General features: G+C 40.8%; 1 protein-coding gene across 2 annotated transcripts in view; it reads left to right on the forward strand.

The window, feature by feature from the left end:
- Positions 1 to 24,926, forward strand: part of cdh8 (cadherin 8) — a 94,627-nt gene extending 69,701 nt beyond the window's left edge. Inside the window, exons 7-12 of one of the 2 annotated variants that reach the window (XM_069173639.1) lie at positions 6,667 to 6,914; positions 14,087 to 14,223; positions 17,421 to 17,542; positions 18,274 to 18,391; positions 22,330 to 22,581; positions 22,760 to 24,926. In XM_069173639.1, coding sequence (XP_069029740.1) covers positions 6,667 to 6,914; positions 14,087 to 14,223; positions 17,421 to 17,542; positions 18,274 to 18,391; positions 22,330 to 22,581; positions 22,760 to 23,253 — 1,371 coding nt within the window. In that variant the 3' untranslated portion in view covers positions 23,254 to 24,926. The remainder of the gene's footprint in view (positions 1 to 6,666; positions 6,915 to 14,086; positions 14,224 to 17,420; positions 17,543 to 18,273; positions 18,392 to 22,329; positions 22,582 to 22,759) is intronic. The other variant, XM_069173641.1, reaches the window with a different exon arrangement.
- The last annotated feature ends 1,979 nt before the right edge of the window (positions 24,927 to 26,905 follow it).

The raw sequence follows: 26,905 nt of genomic DNA on the forward strand, positions 1-26,905 counted from the left end.
CTCTCAATCTGTAAATTACTGTTTGACAATGAAATCCATCAGATACATTGGTTGCAAGGCGCAGGCCCTACCAATATGCACTCACTAATAGGGCTAGGTACCAAACTTCCAAACTTATATCGTACAGACTAAATTGCTTCAGTACTATTTAGTACTGAAAAATGGCTATCGGTACTAATTTTCGATACCTTGGCTGCATTCGTCCTGACATATTTTCTATGTGGGTAGATACGTATTCACCATACTATTTTATTTTATTATAATTATTTTATTCTATGTTTTCATTTATTATGCAGGTTTAACCTGCCTACATAGATAAAATCACTCGGTTTCAACTTTTATACGTGGACTTTTTTGACTTAGCTTTTGGAGAAGGCTAACTTCAAATATTAAACATTGGAGCCAGCCCTCTGAGGAGTTTGGAGCCTAAAGGAGCACTTTTTTTTTTTTTATGTCTAAAAACTTAAAGTACAAATAAACTCAAATAGTACTTTCAAAATGGTTGTTGTTAAATGTGAAATGCGAACCTTCTGAGCATGGCCATTATTTGTAAAATAATGTACGTGGAAACTAAGAGGGCTACGTTTTTTGTTTTGTTTTTAAGATAATTTTATTTTCACATTCAAGTTTTTCCTGTTTAGCTGTAACTCTCTTATCTCAAGGCAAATTGTTACATATTGTGCACTGATTGAACGTTTTTTGCTGATTCCCACATTACTATACAAATAAGAGCAGCTGGACTGAACCTAAAGTTGCCTGTTGTTCTTTGCAGTTCTAACACATCCGCACGAAAGAGCTACAATTTGGCCCCAAAGCAAGCAAGCAGTTGCTGGTTAAATGCCTTGCTCAAGGATACATTGGCAGTAGTTTAGAGCAGAAAAGACAATGCTTATGAAATGTGATCATCAAGATGTTTCCATGTGTGCTGTCCTGAGGAAAACAACTGAGCAACATTCCTGTAAAAAAAACAAAAAAAACCCACATCTTTTACCTTGAGGCAAACGCATTAGTGCATAATGGCATGGTACTGTGCAAGTGCTCTAAAGATAATTTTCAAATTATGGCACACAAGACACATGCTTTGCTGCTGATAGAGTATCGCCGAATCTCTGTGATTTCCGCACACTGTCATACAATGTAATAAGTTCCTCGATATGCGGTATGAATATTTCCTCCAGGATAAAGCTTCTGAGGTTTGAGCCAAGATGGCATTGCCTTGCTTGTAGATTTTTAGAGCATCCAAATCCCATATTGTGCTCAGTATAGAATAATATGAAATGTATGTTTGAAAACCGCGACGCATTTTAATAACACTGTGACCTGTAACCACGTCTAGATGCAGCTATTTTTCAAGGGCAGCTGTGGAAAATCAAACTGAGGTTTGAACACATGCGATCAAAGATACCACGGCACATGCTATTTACATATGTATGTATTCTTTATTCTAAAGCTATAGAAGTTATGCTTCTGAGAACATGTTTGCATGTATTAAATTATACACGTGATGGATGGACGGGTGTTCCTAAATCTTGAGTCATGGTTGGTTCAGTGTCTGCCGAGAACAGCTATACATCACTCAAATGCGCAGTGCCATTGTCTTGTGATGTAAAATGACAATACCCCAAGGACATGTGGTGTGACTTTGTCAAAGTGTGAACAATGAACTGTGTGGGAGGCGGAATATACAAGAGCTAAGGCAATCTGCTGGGATTACAATTCACTGCCACTAAAGAAAACACCAGCGCGGTAGAACAAACTTGACACAAAGTCATAAAATCTCGAACTGTTGACAAAGCAAATGTCAAATGTGTTAGTCTTTTAGGAAACCTCCACTTCCGTGTCCCACAGAGAGACTCACTCCTCCCATGTCTGCTCAGCTTTCCCTCTGTGGTCCTGAGTTGGCTGCCAACATAACTAAATCAAGATAGATGATAATGTGCCTGGAAAGTCGGGATGCATTTGCACACTTGATGTTTTTGCATCCCTCCACACGGCAACGTCTCAAGTTTATACGAGTTGAAAGAAGCATTTGTTTTGCTTTTGCTCTTTTGTTGTACAGTTGTATACTTTCACCACTGTGACCCTCCAACCAGGATGACAGAAGAAAAGACTCAGTGTAACTTTTTTCCCCAACACACCCTGTCCCCGTCAACAGCTCTACAAGTCTATAAACTGCCATCTAATGGCAGTCCTTTGCGGCAAGGTTAAAACATATTGATCTAACTGAGGCTGGAGAGGCACAAACCAGGGGAGAGATTCTTTGCTGTTTGAGTTTTAAGCTTTTTATCTGCTTGCCCCCAGGCCTTTCGAGGGATGTTAGTGGGACGCTGAGCTTTCACCCCTGCAGCCAACGCTGAACTTTGAAGTCTCTACATGGCCCGTGTGTACATACTGATTTGATGCTTACGCTCGAGTGAGACCGAAGACTGACACTACGGGGTTGTGTGGGGCGGGACACGACAGCGAGGGGGTGTAAACACAGGAGAAACGAGAATGTTTCGTGTTGCTGAGTTGAAGTCTGCGTCCTCTGTTTAAAAATTAAAACTCGTTCAGCTAAGCCATGTGTTTAACATATGAGGATGAAGGCTGGCTAAGCAACCTTTAGCGCATGATGTCTGGGAGATCTACCGTTTTCCTTTTGCACTCATGAACATCTTATAATCAACAGTAGCTGTGCAACAGTAGCACCATGCATACTAATACAAATCAAAGTGTCTCTCCCTGGATTATTCAGTCAAAGCACTGTGTTCGTTTATTGAATTAATAATTTGAGTAGGTCAAAATATCCTGATTCCATGGTTAGGGTACTGTACAGTTTTTGAAAGAGCAGCACGCATACATGCTTTATTGGAGTTTGTAATTGATATTGAAAATACATTTAATTAAATCTAACAAGGGTAATTAAAGAAGCTGTTTACCACTATGTTTTCCTTAAAGTGGATTTGGTGTAATTAAATATGCTAGCAACAGTGAAAGCCCCCCTCTCCCCTTTCCGCTCTCTGCTAGGACACTGGAAACAAATGTAATGAGGTGTTTCTACACGCTGTCATGAGGGAATAATGCTGAAATATTTTGATAAGGGAGAGGCAAAGCGCAGAGAGCCATTTTTTTTTTACAATGAATTAGAGTACTTTGCTATACTTCTATGAAGGTGAGAAGCAAATGACAAAAATGCCTTCTGCTCTTAAACCTGTATTTCAGTATGTTTGTTTATCGTGTTACTTTGAGTAATATGTAAGTCATTGGTCTTACCCCACAGAGATTGTATGGCCAAGTCTGAATATAGCATTGGCTGTGGAGCATGTTAACCTCTTTTAGCTTATTGTTTTGTTTTAGAGGACCACAAGATATGTTTTTCTCAGAATCGGTGGAGAATAAGGCCGAGATAAAAGAAGAATGTTTGACTCGATCCGGTTACCACGCAGCCCAGTAGGTCCACCAGGGGGTACCGTGTCAGTTTCAAGTTTTGGCTCGACTATGTGTGAAAAGTACATGCACATATGAGGTCGAAGAAGGAGGTAATGCGATTAAGCATAAAGAGCGATAAAGTCCGGGCGGGGAGGTACGTCAGGTGTTGTTTGGTGGATCAAACCAAGTACGTTCACCCAGGAGACCATCCTTTGAGTGCGTGAGAAAGTGATGTTAACTTATTTTAAGTAACGCAAGTAACATATTTAGCCTACATAACGTAGTTCTGTAACTTACGTTACCTACATAACATTATTGACGTAAAATAATTTCCTCACCCAACCCAGTATTTTTCCCTTCGACCTAAGCACTTGGTTTTTGGTGGCTCAACCTAAGGCACGTTCACATCTACGCCAGTTAAAATGTGACACCGACACGGTATCGTGTGTTACACGTTTTGCCGTGATATCAGGTTAGACTACAATACAACTCCATAATGACACTAATGGGGCCGCTTGTCAAACAGTTGGATGTATCTGCTAATGTTGGCAAAACGTTTCTGGTAACAATTTAAAGACAGCATTTCGATGTCAAATAAATAGATAATGTGCAGGCTTAATATGATAGTCTGTGTCCACACGTTTGCTCCGATTATACTGCTTATCCAACTTCCAGTGGAAGCCAGTGGATGGCCTATAATAGTGTCAACATGTATGAACTGTAGATACCACCCAATTAAAGCAGTCTTTGTACCTATAAATGGTTTTCGAATAATCATCCATATAAAAACCTGAACCTTTCCCATCTCTCCATTGCCATATAATCACTCTGAGTATCCAGACACACCTCATACAGGCCTCTACTCTCCACTACCCTCCGAATTAAAGTGTAATCCATTGGCTCGTGGTCCAGACACACTCTGTACTTTCTCAGCACAGACGGCAGGATCAGAGAGAGAGAAAACGAAGGGATGGAGGAAGGAGGGGTTGGGTGTCAAGTGAGGAGGAGGGTGAGGAGCAGAAGAAAGGGAGGTTAATAATAAAAGTGTTCCAAAGAGCTTCTCTGACTGTGGAGGAGTGGGGCTTGGAAAGACTTCAGGGGCTTCGGTCGCTCTACCAGTACCCTGATGCCAGGAGTGTAGGAGTGTGGAAGTCAAAGCCCCGGGTCACCTCCAACGTTCCCCTGGCTGCTGCTACTGTCTCAAATCTGGACCCCCAGACACCCTCCCACCGACCAGCCCCCACAGCTCTCAGCACCGACCCTGTCTGACCTCAGGGACATTTTCTCCTCCCCGCTCCCTTTTCCTCTAACTGAATACATTTCTCGTTTTGTTCGTCTCTCTCCTCTTAGTCCTTGTCTCTCCCCCAAGCCAGCTCTCGTCCCCTCAAGCGGCAAGGCCCAGTTTTGATTTCCCTATAAATCCTGGTTATGGAGCGTGGAAGTGACTTGATCCCATTATTCTAGTAGTATGAGAGCGACCAGAGGTGATTCAGACTGAAATTGTGACAGTCTAGGGTGTCCTCGGAGATGCCGGGAGAGTAAAATTGCGACTTTCCTCTTTCTTTTAAATATTAATGATGAGCCATCTATAAAGAAAATACTGTATGTCAATTGAAAAGAGGGATTAAAAAGATATGTCAGTTACACAATGACATCCCCTGAACAAAATGTTTTTATTTCTCTTTGGAAAATTACACCTTTCGTTGATAGTCTTAAATAAGCACCTGTCTCTCTTTTTTTTTTATGTGAGCTGGATGTCATATCAGTATGAAAGTGCTAATAATCTGCTGTCACTAAAAGCATTAGCAGGGAGATTTGTGTTCTTTCATGTATATAAAGCTTGGAAAATATGTTCTGGTTGTGTGACTCTCAAAATTAAAATTACACTGACTGATTGATTTAAATCACAATGGTAATCAAATGCATTCTGTTTGCTGTAATATCAGAAAACCACAGACCTCGTCATAACAACTCACAATATTTGTCTCTTTAAAATAAAGTTCCTTGTGTGTGTAATTTGTGTGTGATCGATAGGAGCATCTTGGGATGCAACGGAGGATTATTTTCATTATAGATTAAGCTGTTGATTATTTTCTTAATTCATAGATTTTTTTTTTTGTTCTTCAAAATGTGTTAAAAAATGTCAACCAGTGTTTCCCAAAGCCAAAATTGCAGCCTAACAATGTCTTGTTTAGTCCTGAACAACAGTTTATAACCTAAAGATATTCAGCTATTTGTTATGGAGGACTAAAAACACTGTAAAACATTTAAGATGTTGGGCTCAGTGAATATTAGCATTTTTTTCATAAAGAAAATGACTCAAAACAATTGATTTACAAAATAGTTGTAGTTAAATCTTCTGTCGATCAATTAATCTCTTCATCACAGCTCCAGTAGCAGCGTGAATGGCAGTCTGCCTCAGTGAATTTTAGGATAGGACTGCTGGGAGGAACTTCAGTTAGAAATGTTCAGATCTTGCACATGGGGACGTGAAGTTGGAATTGCTTAATAAAGTATTCCCATTGCTCTAAATGCTAATTTGCTCAGTGTAGCATCTTTCTGAAGACGTGTGAATCTTAGTACTGTAGGGCTCGTTTGAGTTTTAACACAGACGGAAAATAGTACCTCAGATACAAACATAAAAGTCCTCCTTTCCAAAATGTGTTTTTTTTATGTAAGTGTAAAGATATTTCTACGTGCACATACCTAAATATCCAAAATAAAAACTCTGATTATGCAGAATCACCCCCCTTTTGAGATTATATTGCTGGAGCTAGTTGAGTCGGAGGTAACATTAACTGTTTTATACCCCGATGTCGTCTTTCATTACACATTCCCTGCATGGTGAACACCCATATCTTTCAAACACCTATTAGTGTGTGTAATGCTGGCTTTCCGACTTTGTACTCTCTAAACCGAGTCAAGGTAATCCCAATGACATGATCAGAGTATTTCCAGGCTCCCTCCTGAGCCAGAATACATTAATACTATTTTCAAAGGCCGATTAATACCGCTCATGTCAGATAACCTGAATATAGGATGCTCCTTTAATCTATAACAATGCATTGTGTTTTATATTATTTGTCTGTACATTTTTAACAGGGTCACAGTCAGATCAGTGTTGCACTTTGTACAGTAACTGAACTACAGTCCACTGGATTGTACACAGCATTAGATGACGTTGTTATTTTGATGGCTATAAAGGACACATCTGCCGAACAATGCGATGGTCCTTGAACACTTTTTCCTCTCTTACAGCCTATAGACTACGAGAGCAAGAGAGCCTACACACTCAAAGTGGAAGCGACCAACGTCCGCTCGGAGCCCAGCAGCGGCAGCCCCTTCAAGGACACAGCGACAGTGAAGATTGTGGTGGAAGACTCAGATGAGCCTCCTGTTTTCTCCAAGCCCATGTACCTACTGGAAGTGAACGAGAACGCCCCCATCAACACGGTGATCGGGACAGTCACCGCCAGGGACCCGGACTCCAGCAGCAGCATGGTCAGGTGAGATGCACTTAACAGGGAGCTACTGACAGAAGCTTTCACTGCTTGTTGACTGACCAAAGCAAAACAGAAGCAAAATTTACCAAAGAAAAAAACCTCTGTTGTTTAACTTTAAGAAATGATGGAGAGAATAGGTTAACAAATTAGTCTTTTCACGCTATAATGACTTGTTTTAATAAAAGGGTTGACACTAAGGCATGCAATTAAATCTCGTCATGTCCCTGACCTTTGGAGCACATGCCGGTGTCTCTTGCAGAGAGGAAGCGGCTCCATGATTGTTCTCATTTCCACAGATGTACCACCAAAAAAAAGGAGATTATGAGTCGAAGGCAGGGCAACTTTCTCTTTCATCGTATGACCAGCCCTGCTTCACTCCCCTCTTCTGTGACTTATTCTCGGAAATACCACAAGGGCACCTTGAGGATAGGTTATACAGGCAATTTCTCTCCCTCCATCTTGGCATTTCATTAATTCTCCAGTGACTTGCTGACCGCATTCCCGGGACAACACTCAACAGGTTGTGTGTAATTGCGCAGAGAGCAGGCTGGGTTTCATAGATTGGCTGAAGCTACAGAGCAGGGCTGGTTCATTCTACTTTTTCTCCTTTTTATTTTGTATTCCTTTTTCTGGTGGCATCCTCATGTTTAGTGATGAGATTGCCAGGAGGCATTGAGCCCTCAGGTTGCATGATGTGCTTCCCCTGGTATATTTCATGTATAATGACATCTTTTGCCAGGCTGTCCTTATTCTGTGTCACGGCATTCCTGTTTGTGGATGCCAGTCTGTGTTTCACATGGGTTAGAGGGAGATAGAAAGACAAAGTAATCAGTTTAAAAAATGGCAGAATTTCGTCCGACATCTTAAGTGTATCGAAGTCCACTTAACATTAAATCTAATCATTTCATAATTGTATTTTGTCCTGAAATGGGTGCAGTATTAATAGTGGATTCTGTTAACCCCCTCGTACTATTTGCTCTCTTCAGTGGATCATTATCGAAAGAAAAAGTGACTAAATAATGAATGAGAGCGGCTGCAGATGGCAGCACCCTGCTGACATGATCTCTTTGCCCATTTACTGCTATGAAACTGTCCAGATATCAACATCCCGTCTTGGCACTTGTTAAGTGTTTTGAGCACGATACAGTGTGAACTGAGTCATCAGCTGCCATTTTTACACATCAGGTTATGTGCCTTTTTAGTAGTTTCTTTCTCCCCTTCTTTCGTTTTTAACTCAGTACACACACTGTCCTCATTAGGCTTTTAATCACCATTTTTTTTTCTCACAAATTGTGTTGAGAAGTCGATGTTCAGAATGAATTATTGCTCAAGGCCTCCGTGTGACTGTCAGAGAAACCGAAAATAGCTTTTTTTCAAATGTTCTTGAGAACTATTCAATATTTGAATAAAGCTCATTCTCAAGTTTTCAATTTTATTCTGAGAAAAAAAAATTGAAGAAGTAGCCAGCAACTAATACAATGCCGTATTAATCTTTTGCCAACTCATGTAAAGCCACTGATCATTATGGGAGACATAAATGCTAAAAAAAATGACACACACAAGCAGACATTTACTTCCCACTTTATGTTGTGTCACAACAAATTGCCTCATCTCAACATGTGATTTCCTTTAAAGTCCGATCATTCATTTGTGCCTTCACCCTTTTTGTAAATCTTTCAAGATGATCTCTCACAGATGTTGAGTGTTTTATTTGTGGAGGGTAAATGAGATGAAACAAACTATTGTCATGGAGGGCTTAAAGTGACGCATCCCCCTCACCAAACACCATTTGATTTCACTTGCATGACGGTTCGTATTAGCCTGTAACTCTGAGCTCCGTCTGATGAAATGATTACATTCTGGGGGATTTTAATCCCTCTAAATATATTGTCTGACAGAAGGCTGTAGCCTCAGTAATGCCTCTTACAAGATCACAGGTATGTTCTGAATAATTGGAAATCTAGATGGACAATACATCAAATAATGACACTTATTTTTCATTTTCATCATTGAATAATCCTTCAGTCTGAGACATCATAAAAATGTGAAAAACACTTGCTCAGTGTAGCATCGTCCTGAAGACGCGTGACTCTTAGTACTGTAGGGCTCGTTTGAGTTTAAAAAAAAAAATGCAATCTGGTTTTAACTTAAATGTTTTGTGTCATCCACTGTGCAAACACATGGGACAAAGTTTGAAAGATTGAAATGATCAGTCAATTATTAAATGAGCGGCTGATTGTTGTTTTGTTGATTAAAAAATGGAATTGATGGTCTTTCTTTAGGTAAAGCAGCCAACAATAGTGATAGAAACAGAAGTGGAAAGTGTTTTTACATTATTCAAATTATGTTTTTCTGCTGTGAAATTGATTAAAAATACGTAACTTATTTGACCAACCCAATCCTTTATGTATTTTTCAAGAGTTGTCAGGAAAACTTAAATAAGGTGAAACTCAGGTCTAGCAGATGTTCCACACACACACCACATGGTTGGTCGACACTCGAATCCCTTTTTCTCTCCCTTTTCGTGTCGTATTTTCTTTTGTTCCAAAAAGAGAACGGGTTCCTCAAAAGCAGCCTGTCGTGAGCGAAGGTGGATCTATAGATTTAGACTGGCAGCAATAATGGCCACATCAGCATGGATGCTCTCCCGAACGAGCTCTCGCCTCGAACCCACTGATCAGAATCACTCTCCGTCCTAATCCCCTCCTCCTGCCGCGCCACACCAGACCAAGTCTGAGTCGAAACCACTCGGGGCGAGTGCTCTGGTGGGCTGCCATGTCCTCTGCACTCAGGAGACAAACAACCCCATAGCTGTACTTAATGCATCCAACCAATAACATTTCAGGTGCACTCCATGAAATACTCCCTCAGTATTGCTTCTCTCTGGAGCCTGTGCTCTGTCGTTTTCTACCTGACTGATCACAAATAAAAAGCAGTGTGACATCTGGCAGTCACTAAGGTTGTCTGACACGAGCTGCTGGATTTCATAGAAGAGCCGTGAGTGTATTTTATTCCAAAATATTGATACTGGGAAAATCTGCGTTACATTTTAAAGAAGTTTAGTTTTCAATCATCGTCATTATTCTCTTTTTTCTCCTCTTTGCTTATATTTTTGCGGGAAGTTGAAGGGACATAGTGGGATTCTGTAAAGCTTGTTTCTTTCTGCTGGCTTTGCTATGTCGTTTTAACACGGCTGACAGCTGACATGCTGCATATGGTAATACAAGCAGTCAAGTAAAGGAGATGCTTTTGAAACAAATGGAAATGTAATGTCAGTCAGGCCAAGACCTTCTATTCCTCAGGGGGGATTTCTGTTGTTTTTGATGTTTTGTGTTTTTTATAGATTAGTTGAAACTCTCGAGGAAAATCACTGTCCCGGTAAAAAAGAGCCTGAGAACCAACCTGAATAAAATGTAGTGTTCAAACACAAACGGTCAGCATTCAGGGGATGGCAAAATTAGTTCTACATCTGTGATCGTCCCGGTGGAATTACTGACCTAATAACAAGCAGGAATGAGCAGAGGCATTTTGTTCTCCGCGGGGGGAAAAAAAATGTTCTCGATCTCTTCACCTCTTCTTTCTCCAGCTTGTACAAGCACGCATTCACAGACATTCACACTCTCGCTGAGATTTTTTTTTTTAAAACCAGCACCTGTATACATGTGTGAAAAAGTACAAGCACACAAGCACACAGTAACCTTTCCGTGGCAGTATAACCTTTTCTCTTTGCTGTACACAGACAAATACATACCATGGTCAATATTGTGTATATAGTGTGTATAAATATGAAACTGTCGAGTGATAATGTGATTTAATTGAGGTAGTATTCTCATTAAATATTTTGACCACTGGAGAGCAACAACGAGACGGCCACAATTATTTATCAACCAAATTAAAGTGACACTTTGTGAGAAAAAAAACATTTCTTTCACTTACAAATGAAATGTTGAATTCACAAGCTATGAAACACAATTAATAAAATGTATTACACTCAGTAAAGTCTTGCTTGGTCTGGTAGCTTATGGTGGCTAATGTTAGCTAACTGTAATTATGCCACTGTTACACAATATTTAGCATGTATTATTATCATGTAATTATAACTTGTGGCCACGGGGCTTTTCAGTACAGCCGATAAACCTAATCCTGACATCGGGGTTCATTTTTCACATTGTTTTAATTTATCTGCAGAGCTACACTAGATATTAGTCATTATATAATGATAATATATCATTATATTATCAAATAATATAATGATACATGAAACATGTAATTAATTACATGTAAACATGGAAACATGAAACATGAAACATGTAAACATGAAACATGTAATGAATTGCTCTTTTAAGTTAAGACATGCTTCTGTTATAAGTGCCTTACATATACTTCCCCTTACATTTACAGTTGGGGTTCAATGTGATGCTAAAAATGCTCTTGCCTAGTTACTGTAATGTTTTTGTTTTGTTTGTTTATTGCCATTAATCATATAATACAGAAAGCCCATGTTTTGCCATCAGAATAATTTATTCTAAGTTTACGGAGCCCATTTCTGTTTTTACAGTCTCTGGCTGATGAATGGTGTAATCCTGGCTACTTTTTTTTTTTAAAAAGAAAAACTGCCTTTCAAACCCGCCAGCAAGTTGTTGGGGTTCATATGGTTAAAAAAAAAAGTCATCATCATCATCTTTTATTTTGTTTGTCTTTTTTGCCCGTGTATGTTCTTAACTGGAAAAAAATGATGCGGGAAAAGAAAAATGAATGGGTAGTTAGCGTGAGCAATGATCACCTCCGTGGCTAAAGACACAAAAGATTGGCACCCTCAGAAGCTCAGACAGAGACGATGTCCTGGCCATACTGTTTGATAGACAGGTGATCTGTGAGAAATGCAGTCTGCATCAGTGCAAGAATCAACAAATGAATGGAAAGCAGTCTCACTAATTACAGCTTATGTTGTTCGATGCACAGAACAGCTTCCGTCCCACTGTTGCATTTTGATGAGTGTATTATGTTTGTTCCATGTTGACGCTTAATATTTCTGGATTGTCTTCTGTGTCAGTTGTTAGAGAGCCACTCTGCTAAAAAACATTTGTCACAAACAGTCTCTACATGATGTGTTGCTGAGAGACGGAGGTCAGTCCAATGCCATTTAAATGCTCGTGAAAGATAAAGCAAAGCTGAAACGACCCGGATAAAATAACACACACAGACGCGCGCACGCATTTGCACCCGTTCTCACATCACACTCAGAAAAACTCCGCACGTAAGACGCTGGATATCATTTTTTATTTGCTTTTAATTCTTTTCACATCACGTTGTCAGTTTGAGTGACAGGTGGCAGAACATTTCAGGGTCTGTCTCCTCGCTTCCACGTGAGGCTGTCAGAGTTTGACTGGGATCCACTCAGTCTGCAGGAGAGAGGCTGCTCCCAGGTGGTTTGCTGCTGTCTGCCTGTCTTGAAAGTGCTCTGCGTCTGCAGGGCAAGAGAGAAAGAGGAGGGGGGTGGGGGAGGGGGTTGGGGGTGGGAGAAGGGTGGGGGATGGTGGTGGTGGTGGTGGGGGGGGATCCTTATGGACCTCTCCCAGCCCTGCGTCTAGAGGATTTTACACCATTTCATCTCAAAAATGGAAATGTCACGGCTCGGTACATCTCCCCAACAATTGGAATCTGGGCCAGTGGTTTATTTATTTCATTTCCTACCATTCTTGTATAAGCAGCACCCTTCTTCACATAAATAGTTGTTGTGACTTTGTCTTGAGCATTTTTCTGCCGCTGTTTCTCTTTGCTTTCCCCCGTGTCCCGTCCCTTTCCGCCTCTCTCCCTTCTTTCTCTCATATAAATACCGCAAGGTTCCTGCCAACAGGTCTGCGCTGGTAGGGATGAGCAGTTCCAAAGGAGATGGTGTGAGACCCGGGGTGAGGAAAGAAGGGAAGCGGGGTGAGCAGGGCGCCCGGTGGCCGAGGCATGCCTGTGTGGGGATGGGGGTGGGGGATTGCAAAGAATTGGATAGGGGGATTGGATTAGAAAGAGCTTGAGACCCAGCTGGATGAAAAAGAAGAAAAAAAAATACTTTCTCACTGTTAGACGGGGAAGAGATTGTGAGGGAGGATGTGAGAGTGAGAGAAAGGAACAGAGACAGTTTGTCCTGGAGGTATGGAACCACTTGTGCAGTACATGCTGTAATTAGCTCACGTGAATCACAGCGGCCTTGTGTTTTGGGTGAGTAGGATGTTTATGATAGTCACACAGTGGCAAATGAAACGTGTGAAAGCAAAGATGACCCATAATGACAGATTCTTTTTTAATCATTTTTTGTGTGGGCTTGTCCCAAGAATTGGCGCCGTGCACGATGCAACATGAAAGAGCGATTTCACAGCTTCAAGTGGCATTGGAAAATTCTCTTTTATGTGCATTCCAATTTCATACCCGCTGCCTCATTTTTTTTTTTTTTTGCTTTTTTTTTTTTTTTTTTTTTCTGGAGAGTTTTATCTGTTGCCACTGTATTTTTAAGACTGCACAAAAAGTCAGTGTGTCATCAGCAGGGTCACAGAGGGATGGAATCTAACAAAAAAAAAAAAAAGAGGACAGTTTGACAAATGTACCCCAGAACGTTTTAAAGTGCACTGATTTATTTATTTACAAAAATCCAAAAAGAAAACAAAATCACTTTGCTAAAGCCAGTTAAGGTCACTCACAGGCAGGTCATTGGTTCATCTCCATTACATCCATTATCCCCTCTCGCCCCTCCCTCTGTTGTTAGTGTTTTGTGTGACACAGTGCTGTCCTAACTCATTAATGCAAAGCCTTTGGGAGCCATTGAGTGTTGACAGATCCCAAACAGGGTTAACAACAACACATCTCTTACCCCGACATAGCATGTACTAATGTTTTTTCGGTCGGAGGGAGGCGTCGTCGTGATTTTGGGGGGGGGGGGGGGGGGGGGGGGGGGGCTTCTCGGACATTACCGGGCTTCAAAGCCCCCTGCTGCTCCTGTGATGGCTGTAATTATTCCTCAGATGATAATTATTGATTTCCGACTGTTTTTAATGCGCATTGATCTACAGGTTCCTCTCGATGAACAAGGCCCCCCTGTTCACCGCAACACTCAAAGGATTGAAAAAGATGCTTCAGTCAGTGAAAGCGTTTTGGCTCAAATTTCTCATGTTTGTTTATCTCTGCAGGTACTTCATCGATCGGCACACAGATATGGAGAGGCAGTTCAACATCAACGTGGACGACGGGAAGATCACGCTGGCCAAACCGCTGGACCGGGAGACAGACATGTGGCACAACATCACAGTAACTGCCACAGAAGTCAGTAAGTAACCTCTCCTGGCTCTGTTCTTCCATGCTGGTCCTTTTGAAATGTAATGTCCTATTTTTTTAAAGTCAGCAATTATCACAAAATTCAATTCAATTTTATTTTTATAGCGCCAAATCACAGCACAGGTTATTTCCAAGGCACAGTAAAGTCCTTACAATAGAACTTTACAGCATTATACAGAGGAACCCAACAATTCAACAATTCCTATGTAAGCTAGGAAGGAAAGAAGAAGAAGAACAAAATAAAAAAAACGGAAGGAGGAAAAACCTTCTTTTAAAAGGAAGATATTTTCGACAGAACCAGGCCATCTGCCTCGACCGGTTGGGGTTAGCTGAGCACAATTATTTCTTGCATGATCGTTAGACTTGTTTCCATTCATCTGGACAAAAAACATCTGGATGAAACTAACAGATATTTCCACCACTTTTCCCACATTAGTGGTTTGACTTGCACTCTTTTAACAACTTAATCTCCTCGTGCCCACTGATTTTGATTATTAGTACTTGTTATTGTCAGTCATTTCTCACTACAATTTTTGTTGACATAGCCTAAATAACAAACAGGATCAAATTCTTATTTATATGTTCAGTGCCAGTATGGCTCTATTTCTTTCTAAGGTGTATTTATAAACAGTAATTAGGCTTATACATTATATTATAATATAATAATGGCATAAAATGAACAGAAAAAAACGTCATGAATCCCATTTATTTGTATGACCATTAATGGTCGACTAAATTGAAATGATTGTGACAGCCCTACAATTAAACATTTATTGGAACGCAAGCTTAAAAAACTGTGGAAACACACAATAGTTTCTTCCTTCATGAGCTGTCTCAGTCAAAGGAGTCATTGACCTGCAACACACAATCCTCTGTTCAACAGTATGGCGCTTTGTAAACCGGCAATTTTTAATCGCTGCGAGAGTATGGCACAAACAATTAGCGTTTGAATCCACAGAGGCATTAAATTTGTTAATTTGCTGAGTTTTGATTGAATTAAACAGCTCAGTAGTCAATTTGTGGAAGTGCAAGAACATTAAGATGTATCAAATAAACAGTTTTAAAGACATGCTCCGGAGTGGATTGCTCCAACGCCAGCATCCATTACAGATTAAAGACCATCTGCGAACCGCAAAACTCACTGACTACGTAGAAAATCTTGCCGGCAGAGATACAAACAGCTCCAACTATATGTAAGGCTCTATTTGCATACAGATTGTTTCAGGGGGGCTGTATGTTGTGATAAAGCTTAATGTACCCCTTTAAGCTATTGGGATAGAAATTTACACAGCTTGTAACTTTTTTTTTTCTGTCTGCTTCTGCTATATCTCTCCCTCATTCTCTCTGTCTCATCCTCTATCTGTCCCTTTCTTTCCTTAATCAAAGGAAACACATTAATTGTCAGTAGAAATGAAAGCCCAAACACTGTCATAATGTTTTGGCTATGCAGTCGCGACAAATCCCACCATCGTAGAAGCATCGTTAGAGGAGCTGAATGTGTCTCATTTGATAAGCTGGTTGTCTCGTCATGTCGCGCACTCATACATTGAAAGCGCATTTTCATGCCTCTTGGCAGAGTAACTGTGGCTTGAGATAGTCGCATCTCTGAGAACACCTAATAGGAATTTGCCAAAATAAATATGGCAGTTTTGCTACTCTGCGCGCACGGGGGTGGGAGAGGTCGGTGTCTTCTCTGGCGTGAAAAGGAATAGATAGATGTGTTCCCAGTTCTATCCCGATGCCATTTGCCACCCAAACGGAGGTGCGTTCTGCTGCCTCGCACCAGTTGACATCTGACTAATCAGATTCTATTCCCTGTCTGCTGCCGGGGGGAAATCGCTTGTGTGGGGAGGGGCTCCGACTCCCCTTCCCTCTCCTCTAATCCATCTATCACTGTCTATCAGACTGTCAATTTCCACTCACCTCGCTGCTTACCTCTTTTTCAGCTCGTCTCCAGGAAGGGCTGAAGGCCTTGAATTTCCGGGGCGTCTCGTCCTCTGCTTCATATTTAGGATTTTTGCTTTTTCTTTTTCTTTCAAAGATATTGAAACAGACGGAAAAAAAACAAATGTATATCTGTAAAGGAGATCAAATATTTCATGCAAGTACATGTCGCAGTGGCTGTGGCAGTTGTTTATTTTTTATTTCACAATGCCAGCTAAAGTGTGACTTTTGAGAGATTCCTGGTATAATCCACTAATCATCAGCTCATTTTGTTACACAGGATTTGTATAGCTACAGCTTCACTGACTAACTGATATTGATGAGTACATTTACTGACTTTATGACTCCTTTTCTTCTTACCTGTTACACACAATTTAGCATTTCATAGATAAACATGATGATGTCTCTGAAGCAGCTGACTCAAGAAAATTCACGCAAATTCTGGCAAACAAATTTTAGTCTAAATTATCAAGACATTGCTCGTGCTCTCATTCAAATACTAAACAAATCAATACAATTTTATAAAAAAAAAAAAAAAAACACAAGTGTCAATGGCCACACTGACACAGCCCACTTGGGGACACATTAATACATAATTGCTTTAAAAGTTGGCATTCGCACCACTGATTAATAAATACACCCATTCACGGGGACTCTCGAAAGGGACTGTCAATTACCAGCGATGAATAATTCCAATCAAAATCTAATCTAATTAAATTGCCTTTTATTGTCTTTTTAGACTTCAGTTACCAATGACTCATTAATATGCATGTTTAACCCTCATGTTTTAAACATTACAGTGTACAGGGGATTTTCAAAAGCATTTTGAATGGGAATTTTTTTTTTTTCCTTTGCTGTTGCCTCGAAACCTGTTTTGCATCGTCGATACCAGCCGGAATATAGATTGATGTGTCTTATCATCTGTCCTCCCATCATCCCAGGAAATGAAGTGAGAAATAAAGATTGAAAATAAAGGAAATTAAAACTAGGTCATGTAATTTACCTGGGATCCCATGTGTTACCTTGTTGTTTTCTTTCTAGTTGCTTTTCTATTTTCTTATTTATTCATCTCTATTTTTCTTTTTCCCCTCTTTTGACTATCTATCTATCTATCTATCTATCTATCTATCTATCTATCTATCTATCTATCTATCTATCTATCTATCTATCTATCTATCTATCTATCTATCTATCTATCTATCTATCTGTCTATCTATCTGTCTATCTGTCTGTCTGTCTTATCAGGAAATCACAGTCAGATATCAAGGGCAATTGTGGCCATCAGAGTAATGGACATTAACGACAATGCTCCTGAATTTGCCACCGAATACGAGGCCTTCCTGTGTGAAAATGGAAAACCTGGACAGGTAAGGAAAGAAGTGCCTCATTCATCAAAGCCGTGATCTATCACTCTCTTACGCTCCGTCCTTTTCTTTTTCTCTCTATCCTCCCCTGTAATGATTGGCCACAGTGAATTATTGGCTATTTATTTCACTGGGAAACTACAGAGGTGGGAGTATGGTCCTTTTTCTCTGCAGCAGTCCTCCCTCGACATAGTGTGCGTGGAGCAAAGGGGAAATGAGAGCAGTCAGGATTGATCAGAGTGGATCATAATTCAAGACTGTCTTTCATGTCCTCCTCCAGATGGCACAATGCTTCCTGCAGCCAAAAATCCCGGACAAGTACTTAGCATTCTCTTTCTCATCAATCGACCTCATTCAGGGGACCTTCGTACTTACAATAGGGAGCTTTATTGAAAGGAGGAGAAAAAAGCAAACTGAAAAAAGGGAAACTGTCCTGCAGGGCCTGAATTCTAATTTCCAATCAATCATAAAGACGTATAGCGTGATAAGACCTATGATGACAGATTAACAGATAGAGCCAGGAGCCTGAAAGTGTGCCAGACTAGACAGGACCTCATTGATAATAATCTCAAACTCCAGGAATGAATAGGCCCTATATTTCATCAGGTGTGATCCAGCCACTTTTGCACTGAGGCACTCTGCATTGGCAAAAACAGAGTAATGAATAAGATGCCTCCTCTAATGGCTTCGAGCCCTCCACTGTATATATCCTTGTCTCTCTGTTTTCAACACAGGTGATCCAGACTGTCAGCGCCGTGGACAAAGACGACCCAATCCAGGGCCACTACTTTGACTACCGTCTAGTGCCGGAGATGCTCAACAACCCCAATTTCACCATCAAAAACAACCAAGGTGAGAAACAAAAGTAATCACTGGAAGGAAACTCTTTTGTGGCAGAATGAGTGAAGTTTCTCGAAATTTTTCCAATGGCTTTCCAGTCTAATCTCTAACCCGCGGCATGTTAGCCATACTGGAGATGAAATCTGGTGGATCAGTGTAGCTCACAATTAGCAGATGTGAAATTGTCTGGACACCAGCTTCTTTTTACTCCCCAGTGCATTTTGAGGGAAACTAAATGAATGGGATCCAAATGGCATTTCCTGGTAGTCTTGCAGCTCCGTGTAGGGTGACTTCCTAGGAGCTGTTGCAGCGTGGCAGATGGTACTAAATTTATTTGCTAAATACTCTGATTGGTTTATTTGCCATTTTTCCCCCCCCTGTCTTTATTCCATTCCTCTTCTCCTAGCTGCCTCCCCTCCATTACTGGCTCTGAACAGGCTGTGTTCACAACGATGTTGTGTAATGTTTTCAGCTCGGGGCAAAAAAAAAATCTTCATATGGTACTAGCCTTCTGTTTTCGTTGCGGACGCTGCAGGCTAACTTACTGCAACCTCTCTCTGACGGGGGAAACAGTCCATAAAAATCAGGTCATCAAGTGGACGAGCTATCTTTAGACAAAAATAAATACCTTTTACGTTTGAAACAGATACATTATCAGTCAGGAACATGAGATGCCAGTATAATAATCACAGGCAACACAAAAATAGTTTTGGCCAAGTACATCGTACTTCATCTGACACATTCAGCAGCAATTATAAAGGAAATAAAAGCACTTTTTTTTTTCTGTCACGTGCAAAAATCCCATCAAAAATTGAGAGTCAGAAATGACACATTTACAAGGCACACACTCGCTGCAAATGACTTCGTCTTGACTATGGATCGACCTCAAAGTGTATAAAACATGCAGGCTCCTGAACCTTGCCCTTTTGTTAAGAGAGGATTTAATAGTTTCTTAAGGTAATGTAACAGATAAAATCTCCTCTAGCAATGTTTCACCACTAAAAGCACAGCACTGTGCTACACCAAACAACAAAAATACTTTTTTTTTTTTTTCCTCCCTCGCCTGAAACCAATATAAATATGTGTTGTGGCTCAGCTCTATATATTACATACAACAACACACCAGCCACTTGTCTACAGTATTGTTAATTCCAAACAGAGAAAAAAGCCCATCGCACCGTATCCCCCTGCACTTCAATGACTATTTCCATCAGAATCGGCAGCTGTGGGAGACACTTCAGTGAAGAGCGTCGGGCTCCTGTGAGCCTCTGTGTGCTGCTTTTGTTTGCGCTGATGAGTCTAATTGTAGGGATTGCACAGTGAAGAGGTTAGGGTTTGCCCGCCACGCGGAAAATGGCGAAGGTTTTGACCAGCTGTATACCAGATATCAAGCACGCTGACAACTCGGTGTTCAGTCGGCATGGTTGCAGCAGAGCAGAGCATCCCATTAGCTGAGACAACACTGTAATGGCAAAAATTCGGCCGATAGAAACTATTTTCCTGACTCCATGATTAACTTTTGAGAGTGGAAATGACACAATGTGCCTCTTACAAATGTTAAGTCGAACACATTCGGAATAATATGCACCCTTGCTAAATTTAATACACTCGAGGGTTTGGCAGCTGCAGACGAACTCGTTCTGGTATCACTAGTAGCTTGTGGAAGATATTGTTTACGACTGAAATGAAGACTAAATGAGTTCACTGACTCCTCTCTCTGTAAGCAAACATTACATCATGTTTTAGGCTAAAGCATGACACATGTCAGTGCTTCCTGTTTAGTAAAGGTTGCATAACTGCAATTCAATGTTGAGGTCGACATACAAACCTGCATCACACGTCTGCATTATATAAATCTGTCATTTGATGCAAAAAGGGAGAAATGAATACTTTATTCCGGTCAGTATTCTGTTTGTTTTCTGTCCATGTCGACAGATATTGAACTTTTTCATATGGTTATATTCAGCGTGTCAGAAGAAAGCAGTCAATTTCATTATTCAGTCATTTGTTGGTAGGGACAACTACGAGCCACAGAGACTGAACGAAACCTGAGGCTTTGTCGTGAAGACACTTTCTCTACCTACAGAAATGGAAATGTGTCTTGTGTTGCCTCTCGGCTTGCTGAACCACACAAACCGCTACCGAGGGAGAAGTGCTTGCTTACATAATATTGCAGGCTAATTAGCGTGTCAGCAATCCATTGGACAGCTTAAAACCTTACCTGCAAATGTCAACGTCAGTCAATTTAGATATTAATCGGTGTAATCCTTATTCCTTAAGATCTCTGCGGACACGACACTGTTCAGAGCTTGTAGACTACGTTCAGTTAGCTTTCATAGTGTTGCTGTGAATGGTTGTCAGTCAGACATGTAGCCCGGCTCTTATACTCAGAGACATGAAGGCAGTACTTCTGATGCATCTCCAAAAAAAAACGTTTTAATTATCTGTATTACATAACGTCTGTGTTTATTTTGAATGAACTGACATTGACCAGTTACAGCTTATATTTGCACATTAGAATTGCACATGCTAACATTTCCATGCAATTAGCACAGTGTGAAGAAATCAAACACACAATGAGTGAAGGTTTTTTTTCTCGACAAAAACGGGTCGACCGACATGACCTGTTTTGCTTCTTTCAGTCTTTTCATGTCAGGTTGTGAAGCATTTAAGGTCTTCTGGTTTGGCATCCATTAATGTGCAGTGTGTAGCTGCACGCATAATCTTAAGAGACTGCAGAAGTTTGAAAGTGTTCAGGCTGTTAGTGTCATTTCTGCTGTCACTGCTGTCATTTGTAGCCTCCCACATGTTAAGTTATTCATCGTCAAATTTTAATTCAAATGAGCCTTTGCTTTTCTCATGGCACAATTAATATTTCAATGTACACAGTGTTCATCAGAATCCAGCAATCGGTAGATGAAACACTGTTCGCGTGCTTTAATATATAAAGGATATTAAAAAAAAACAGCATTCGTGGGTTCAGTCTGCTTGAAGGTTATCTTCGCAGCTGTCTTTCTCTTTGAGTAGCAGACTCCTTCTGTGGATGGGCTGACGGGCAAGAAATGTTTAATTCAATTTTTATCAACAATAGTTGCCAAGAAAATGCAGATGACCTGTATACGAGGACATGCCCCGACGGTTTACTACACTATTGTTGATACTTACACACTCTGCTTTTATGCACTGCTGAATGATCCAAATGAAATAGGACATGTTGGTGCTCACAAAGCAGAGCGAACTACTTTGTGGCAGCACTCTTAAGAAAATAAATCTGAGCATATGTTCACATCAATTACAGATTGTGCAAAGCAAATAATTCTATCATGAAGCATTCCATCTCTTGATTAAGTTTGCTCTGTCAACGCAGATGTTTCAACATGGCCCATTTCTCTATATTACCAGATCTATTTTCCGTCTCTCTTCAGCACACCCTCAAGCAGTGAGGCAAAGGTTAGATTATCAGAAATCTTGTACGTTTTCCATAAGATCAGCAGGAGTAGATTCTTATGGGAATGCGAGTGTTTGATAATGCGAGCAGGGTAAGCAGTGCCAGCTAATGAGCAGACATCTTCACAGAAGTGCCATCAAAGAGCAGCTGGCACCTTTCTGGGTCGACATGTGCCATCTTCTTAGCCAGTGTCGCCGTGGTCCCTTCAATTCCTGGGCTTTCAAAGAGGGAGAACAAACTCGGGCTCACCTTCCTTCAGAATTCCCAGATTGGCCCTGTCGAGAAACGAAGGAAAGGTGGCTGAAATCCATCTGCAGCACTGGAATGTGAGAATGCTAAAAAGCCTGGTGACGGTTGATGTGAAATTAGTTTACCCTCATACGCACTGATCTTCACACAATTTAATAATAGAACTTTAGTCTGTCACCACCATGAATAATAATGCTTTTTTTTTCACACACCCGTGCAAAAATTCATCTCTGGCTTTACCTCTCTCTGACAGACAATTCAATCAGTGTTCTCGCCAAGCATGATACCTTCCGACGACAGAAGCAGGAGATGTACTTCTTGCCAATCATTGTGACGGACAACGGGAATCCACCGATGAGCAGCACAAACACCTTGACCATCAGAGTCTGCGGGTGCAGCAAGGATGGCATCGTCCAGTCCTGCAACGTGGAGGCCTACGTCCTACCTATCGGCCTTAGTATGGGGGCCCTCATCGCCATTCTGGCCTGCATTATCCTCTTGTTAGGTGAGCGTTCTTTTTTGTATTGTTACATTATTACCATAAAGAGGTTTAATGGATTGATATGAAATCTTCTCTGACTAATCTGACTTGATCTACTTCTACTCACAGAAAATCCACTTGTCAAAGCTTGACCTAGATTTTTCTATTTTCTTTCCTCTCTTTCCATCTTTCTTTCTGACAGTAATAGTAGTACTATTTGTGACCCTGAGGAGACACAAAAACGAGCCACTGATTATCAAAGATGACGAAGACGTGAGGGAGAATATTATCCGCTACGATGACGAAGGAGGCGGCGAGGAGGACACGGAGGCGTTTGACATCGCCACGCTGCAGAACCCAGACGGCATCAACGGTTACCTGCCGCGCAAGGACATCAAGCCTGACCTGCAGTTTATGCCAAGGGCGGGCCAACACTCGGGCCCCAACGGCGTGGACGTGGACGAATTCATCAACGTACGGCTCCACGAGGCAGACAATGATCCGACGGCACCGCCTTACGACTCCATCCAGATCTATGGATACGAGGGCCGGGGATCCATTGCCGGCTCGCTCAGCTCACTGGAGACAGCGTCATCAGACTCAGACCAGAACTATGACTATCTCAGAGAGTGGGGCCCACGCTTCAGAAGACTTGGGGAGCTCTACTCTGTGGGTGAGAGTGACCGTGAGACCTGACCTTTGGTTTGTTAGACAAAAAAGACCTTTCAGATTTTTTTTCTGTCCACATACTTGTGTATTAAACGCTAGGGGTTTACTGGCTTTTAGAAACAGGTGTTTAAAAAGAACAAAAAAACAGTTAATAACAAGGGAGGCCACCTTTTTGTATTCTTTTTAGAGTGAGGTATAGCAGTTGTCATCCACTACGTCAAGCGCATTGTAATTGTTGAGCCAAACAATGTCTTTATTAGGAGATCTATGATTCTTGTGGAGTGTAACTTAGATTCCTTTGTGGAGTGTCTAGCAGTATTATGGGTGTTAGTCATTTGCTGTGACTGCCGGTAGCAGAAAAAACCTGGCATTGCTGGTAGTTGCCCAATGAACAGATATTGTTGGGTTCTCTGGAGCTTGAACAGACACCATACTCCATACTCCATGGACACCAAGCTGGACTACAGAAGCTGCAGAAGGACTCTTGTTTCTTGTCTCCCGAAGCCACCCAGCTGAATGGTGATCGGAAAAAAACTGACAATGAAAAAGCAATATACGGTCTACATTACAATGATGAATGTATGTATGATTTGAAACAAAACAAAAAAAAAAGCAAAAAGACAAAGCAGTGTTGGCTTTAAGGTGGATTTGTTATCATTTGATATGTTCTCTGGTGGCCACATTTATAAACTATCTAAAAGCCCAGAAAGGCTTGCTTTATACAACTCTTTGTATTTACACGCTACAGGTGTGGGTCGCAAGTGTTACTAGCCTATAAAAGACTGAAATGAAGACAAAAAAGAGAAATGTAGAAACTCTGAGGCCTTCTTTTTACAGAAGCAACATTAAATACAATTGTAATCTACTGTTTTTTGACAAGGGATGTGTTGATTCTTCATTATTGTTCTATGAGTTTTTGTATATCTGTTCTTAAGTCATTTTTTTCTGTGCTGACTATTTGAAGTGAGTGTGTTTAGATTATTTAACATTCAACAGTTTTTTCGACCACTTAAACACTAATTCATAACAGCCAAACCATTTCATGAATTTATTGCAGTTGATGACATAGACTAGATGTAAGCAGGCAAACAAGAGCTCTAAGTTACTATAACATTACCGATTAACTAATTAATTGGGACTGCAGGTATGGGACCTTTCAGACACGTGCTAATTCTGTGTAAAATATATCTCATAATATATTCCGAGGTGCAGCCAGTGAGCGTCCGAGCACAATAGTCCAATTGACACCTAAGTACGTATGTGACCAAACATCCAATCTCATTTAGGAAACACAGATTGCATTATAGCCCAAGAAAAGTGAAAACACAAATCCAGACCATGTGCATATTGTGCTTACACTGTATGATATCAATAAAAAAGTCTTGTACTGTACATAGAGTTACTGCTAACGTCATTAGCTTTCAATGAGGTGGTAGGTTTTGTCTCTGCACGTTAGCTCTTGCACATAATGATAATTTCAATGGCACTACAGCTGCGTGCATACTCAGTTTGTACTGATACCGTATTATGGCAGTTCTCGGTAGACTAAACAATATATATGGAATAGTCCTACATGCAGATCATATTTTCTACTGTGCTTTAATGCTTATAAATGTGTATGTTCAATTATTTACTCCCTGTACTGTAATCTAAGATACCCTGTATTGTTTCCTACTTTGTGAAATATATTTTTATAAATATTGCGGAATGAGTGTGATTTTCTTCTGCAGGTGTGAGGTCACCAAACATCATCATAGACAGTGTTGAAGGGGTTCTGCAGTAATGTTTATCATAAAGGTGAGGCTAGTTGCAACAGGAAGCACCAGTCAGCCTGTGAAGATGGTCGTACAATGTCTTGTGAAGTCTGAGAAAATAACCCTGATGATGTCATAGCGATGTCATCTGGGTTATTCAGGACTGAAGGGTACACATTTAAAACCGAAAGCTTGTGTTACAAAATGCATAGCATGACCAGGGCTGAGAAATTAAGCCAACGTGCAAGTGCTTAAAACTGTAGTTCCTAGAATGGCCACTTGAGGCAGTCTCAAAAAGCAAAGACCTTCACTGTTAAAAAACAACAACTTTTCAACAGAAATAAACACGTTTACAGCCTGGCACAAACAATGGTTTTGGTCTCTGTATCTTACCTCCCAGTTCATAACATCTGTACAGTGGCTGAATTTGTATTTAACTCACCTGTTTAAATTGTACTAAGGCTGAGTTATGAATAATTAAGAGTGAGACTGCTCTGGGTGAGGTCGATGCAGTCACATTTGGCTGGCTACCTGTCGCTTGAAAACACCAGGCTCCACCCACACACCACCTCTTTGCCCTTTTCTGGATTTGCTGGAAGTAAGGTGGAGTCAGACCCTGCCAAGATGGCGACGGCCAAAGCCACCTGGAACTGAGGGTCAAAACCACTTTCCAGGAAACGTAAAGGGTGACGTCACAGAGCATAGCTCCATTTTTTTTTTAAAATACAATCTATGAGCTTGACCCATGTTAAGAACAAAACATCCAGATATCTCAGACTCTGCTGCTTGAATTTTTACCATTCATCTTTCAAATCTGCCTCGAGTCCCCAAATTCATTGGGCGTACAATACCATAATACATCTCTCTAAAGAAGCTGGTATGAAGTCCGTTTTCACAGAAAAGTGAAGGCAGTTTGGCTGAAAGTGGATACAGCAAAAAAGTAAATTGCAACATTTCATCACAAAATAGCTCCTGGAAAGCCTTGAAGAGCACAGACGAATATCCGACAACAAAATCTAGGAGCAGGAAACACAACCGCAGCCATCCTCAAAACAACTCGATGGATCGGTCGGATCCCTGGAAACGCTTCTGGTAGGCTTATGCGTCATCAGGCAGCGTGATAAAGACAAAAGCACCCCTGTTGCATTGTATTTCCCAGACTGTTCTTCACTTAGTCACCTAGCATATTCTGGCCCTGCACTGCTCCGATGCTATAGAAGTCTGTTTCGCTGCCTTGTCACTGATGCTGTGGGAAGCAAAAATGGACTTCTGACCCACTTGACTCAACATTCTATTATTACAGCTTGAGACTGAACCTGCACCCCAAAAGCAGCAACAAGATAGGAAAGCCCATCAACAGGGAGAAAAAAAAAAAGAAAGTCAAATGCTTATCATTTTCCCCTTCGAGCCGCATTCCCTTGGCTTGAAAATGTCTCTTGTGTTGAAGGCAACCTTTCATCCCTAAAAGTTGCAGGTTTGCTCGTTCAGAAACTATACTTTCTTAAGGATGTGCTTTATCAGTTTGACATCACGAAAATGGAACAATTCAACTTTTAGACGGATACAGCCGATAATGCAGGAGGACTGAACGTTGTGTGTCTCCGTCACATTGATTGGAACATAGAGGTCCTTTTAAAAATCTGTGTAACTGTGATACATATTCTTGACTCTCAGTTGTCACCATCCACAACATTCTAAACTTTATAGTGGAGCCTGATTCAATTAATACAACCATTAGGTTGTTATCTGTAATTATCTGTCTCATCAAAGGAGAATTTTTTTTTGTGCTGGGAGACCATTGTGTATTAATCCGGATTTGTTATTCCCATCTCAGCGAGGTATATACCCAGGGAGATTAAAGTTTTACAGTCCAAAGTCCTTCATTGTATTAATTAGTTAGTATGTAAATTGTGGTTTTGTGTTAC

Source organism: Embiotoca jacksoni, unplaced genomic scaffold (genome assembly GCF_022577435.1).
Source record: "Embiotoca jacksoni isolate LCO1_2020_lvr unplaced genomic scaffold, fEmbJac1.0.p SCAF_6, whole genome shotgun sequence".
Taxonomy (NCBI): Eukaryota; Metazoa; Chordata; class Actinopteri; family Embiotocidae; genus Embiotoca; species Embiotoca jacksoni.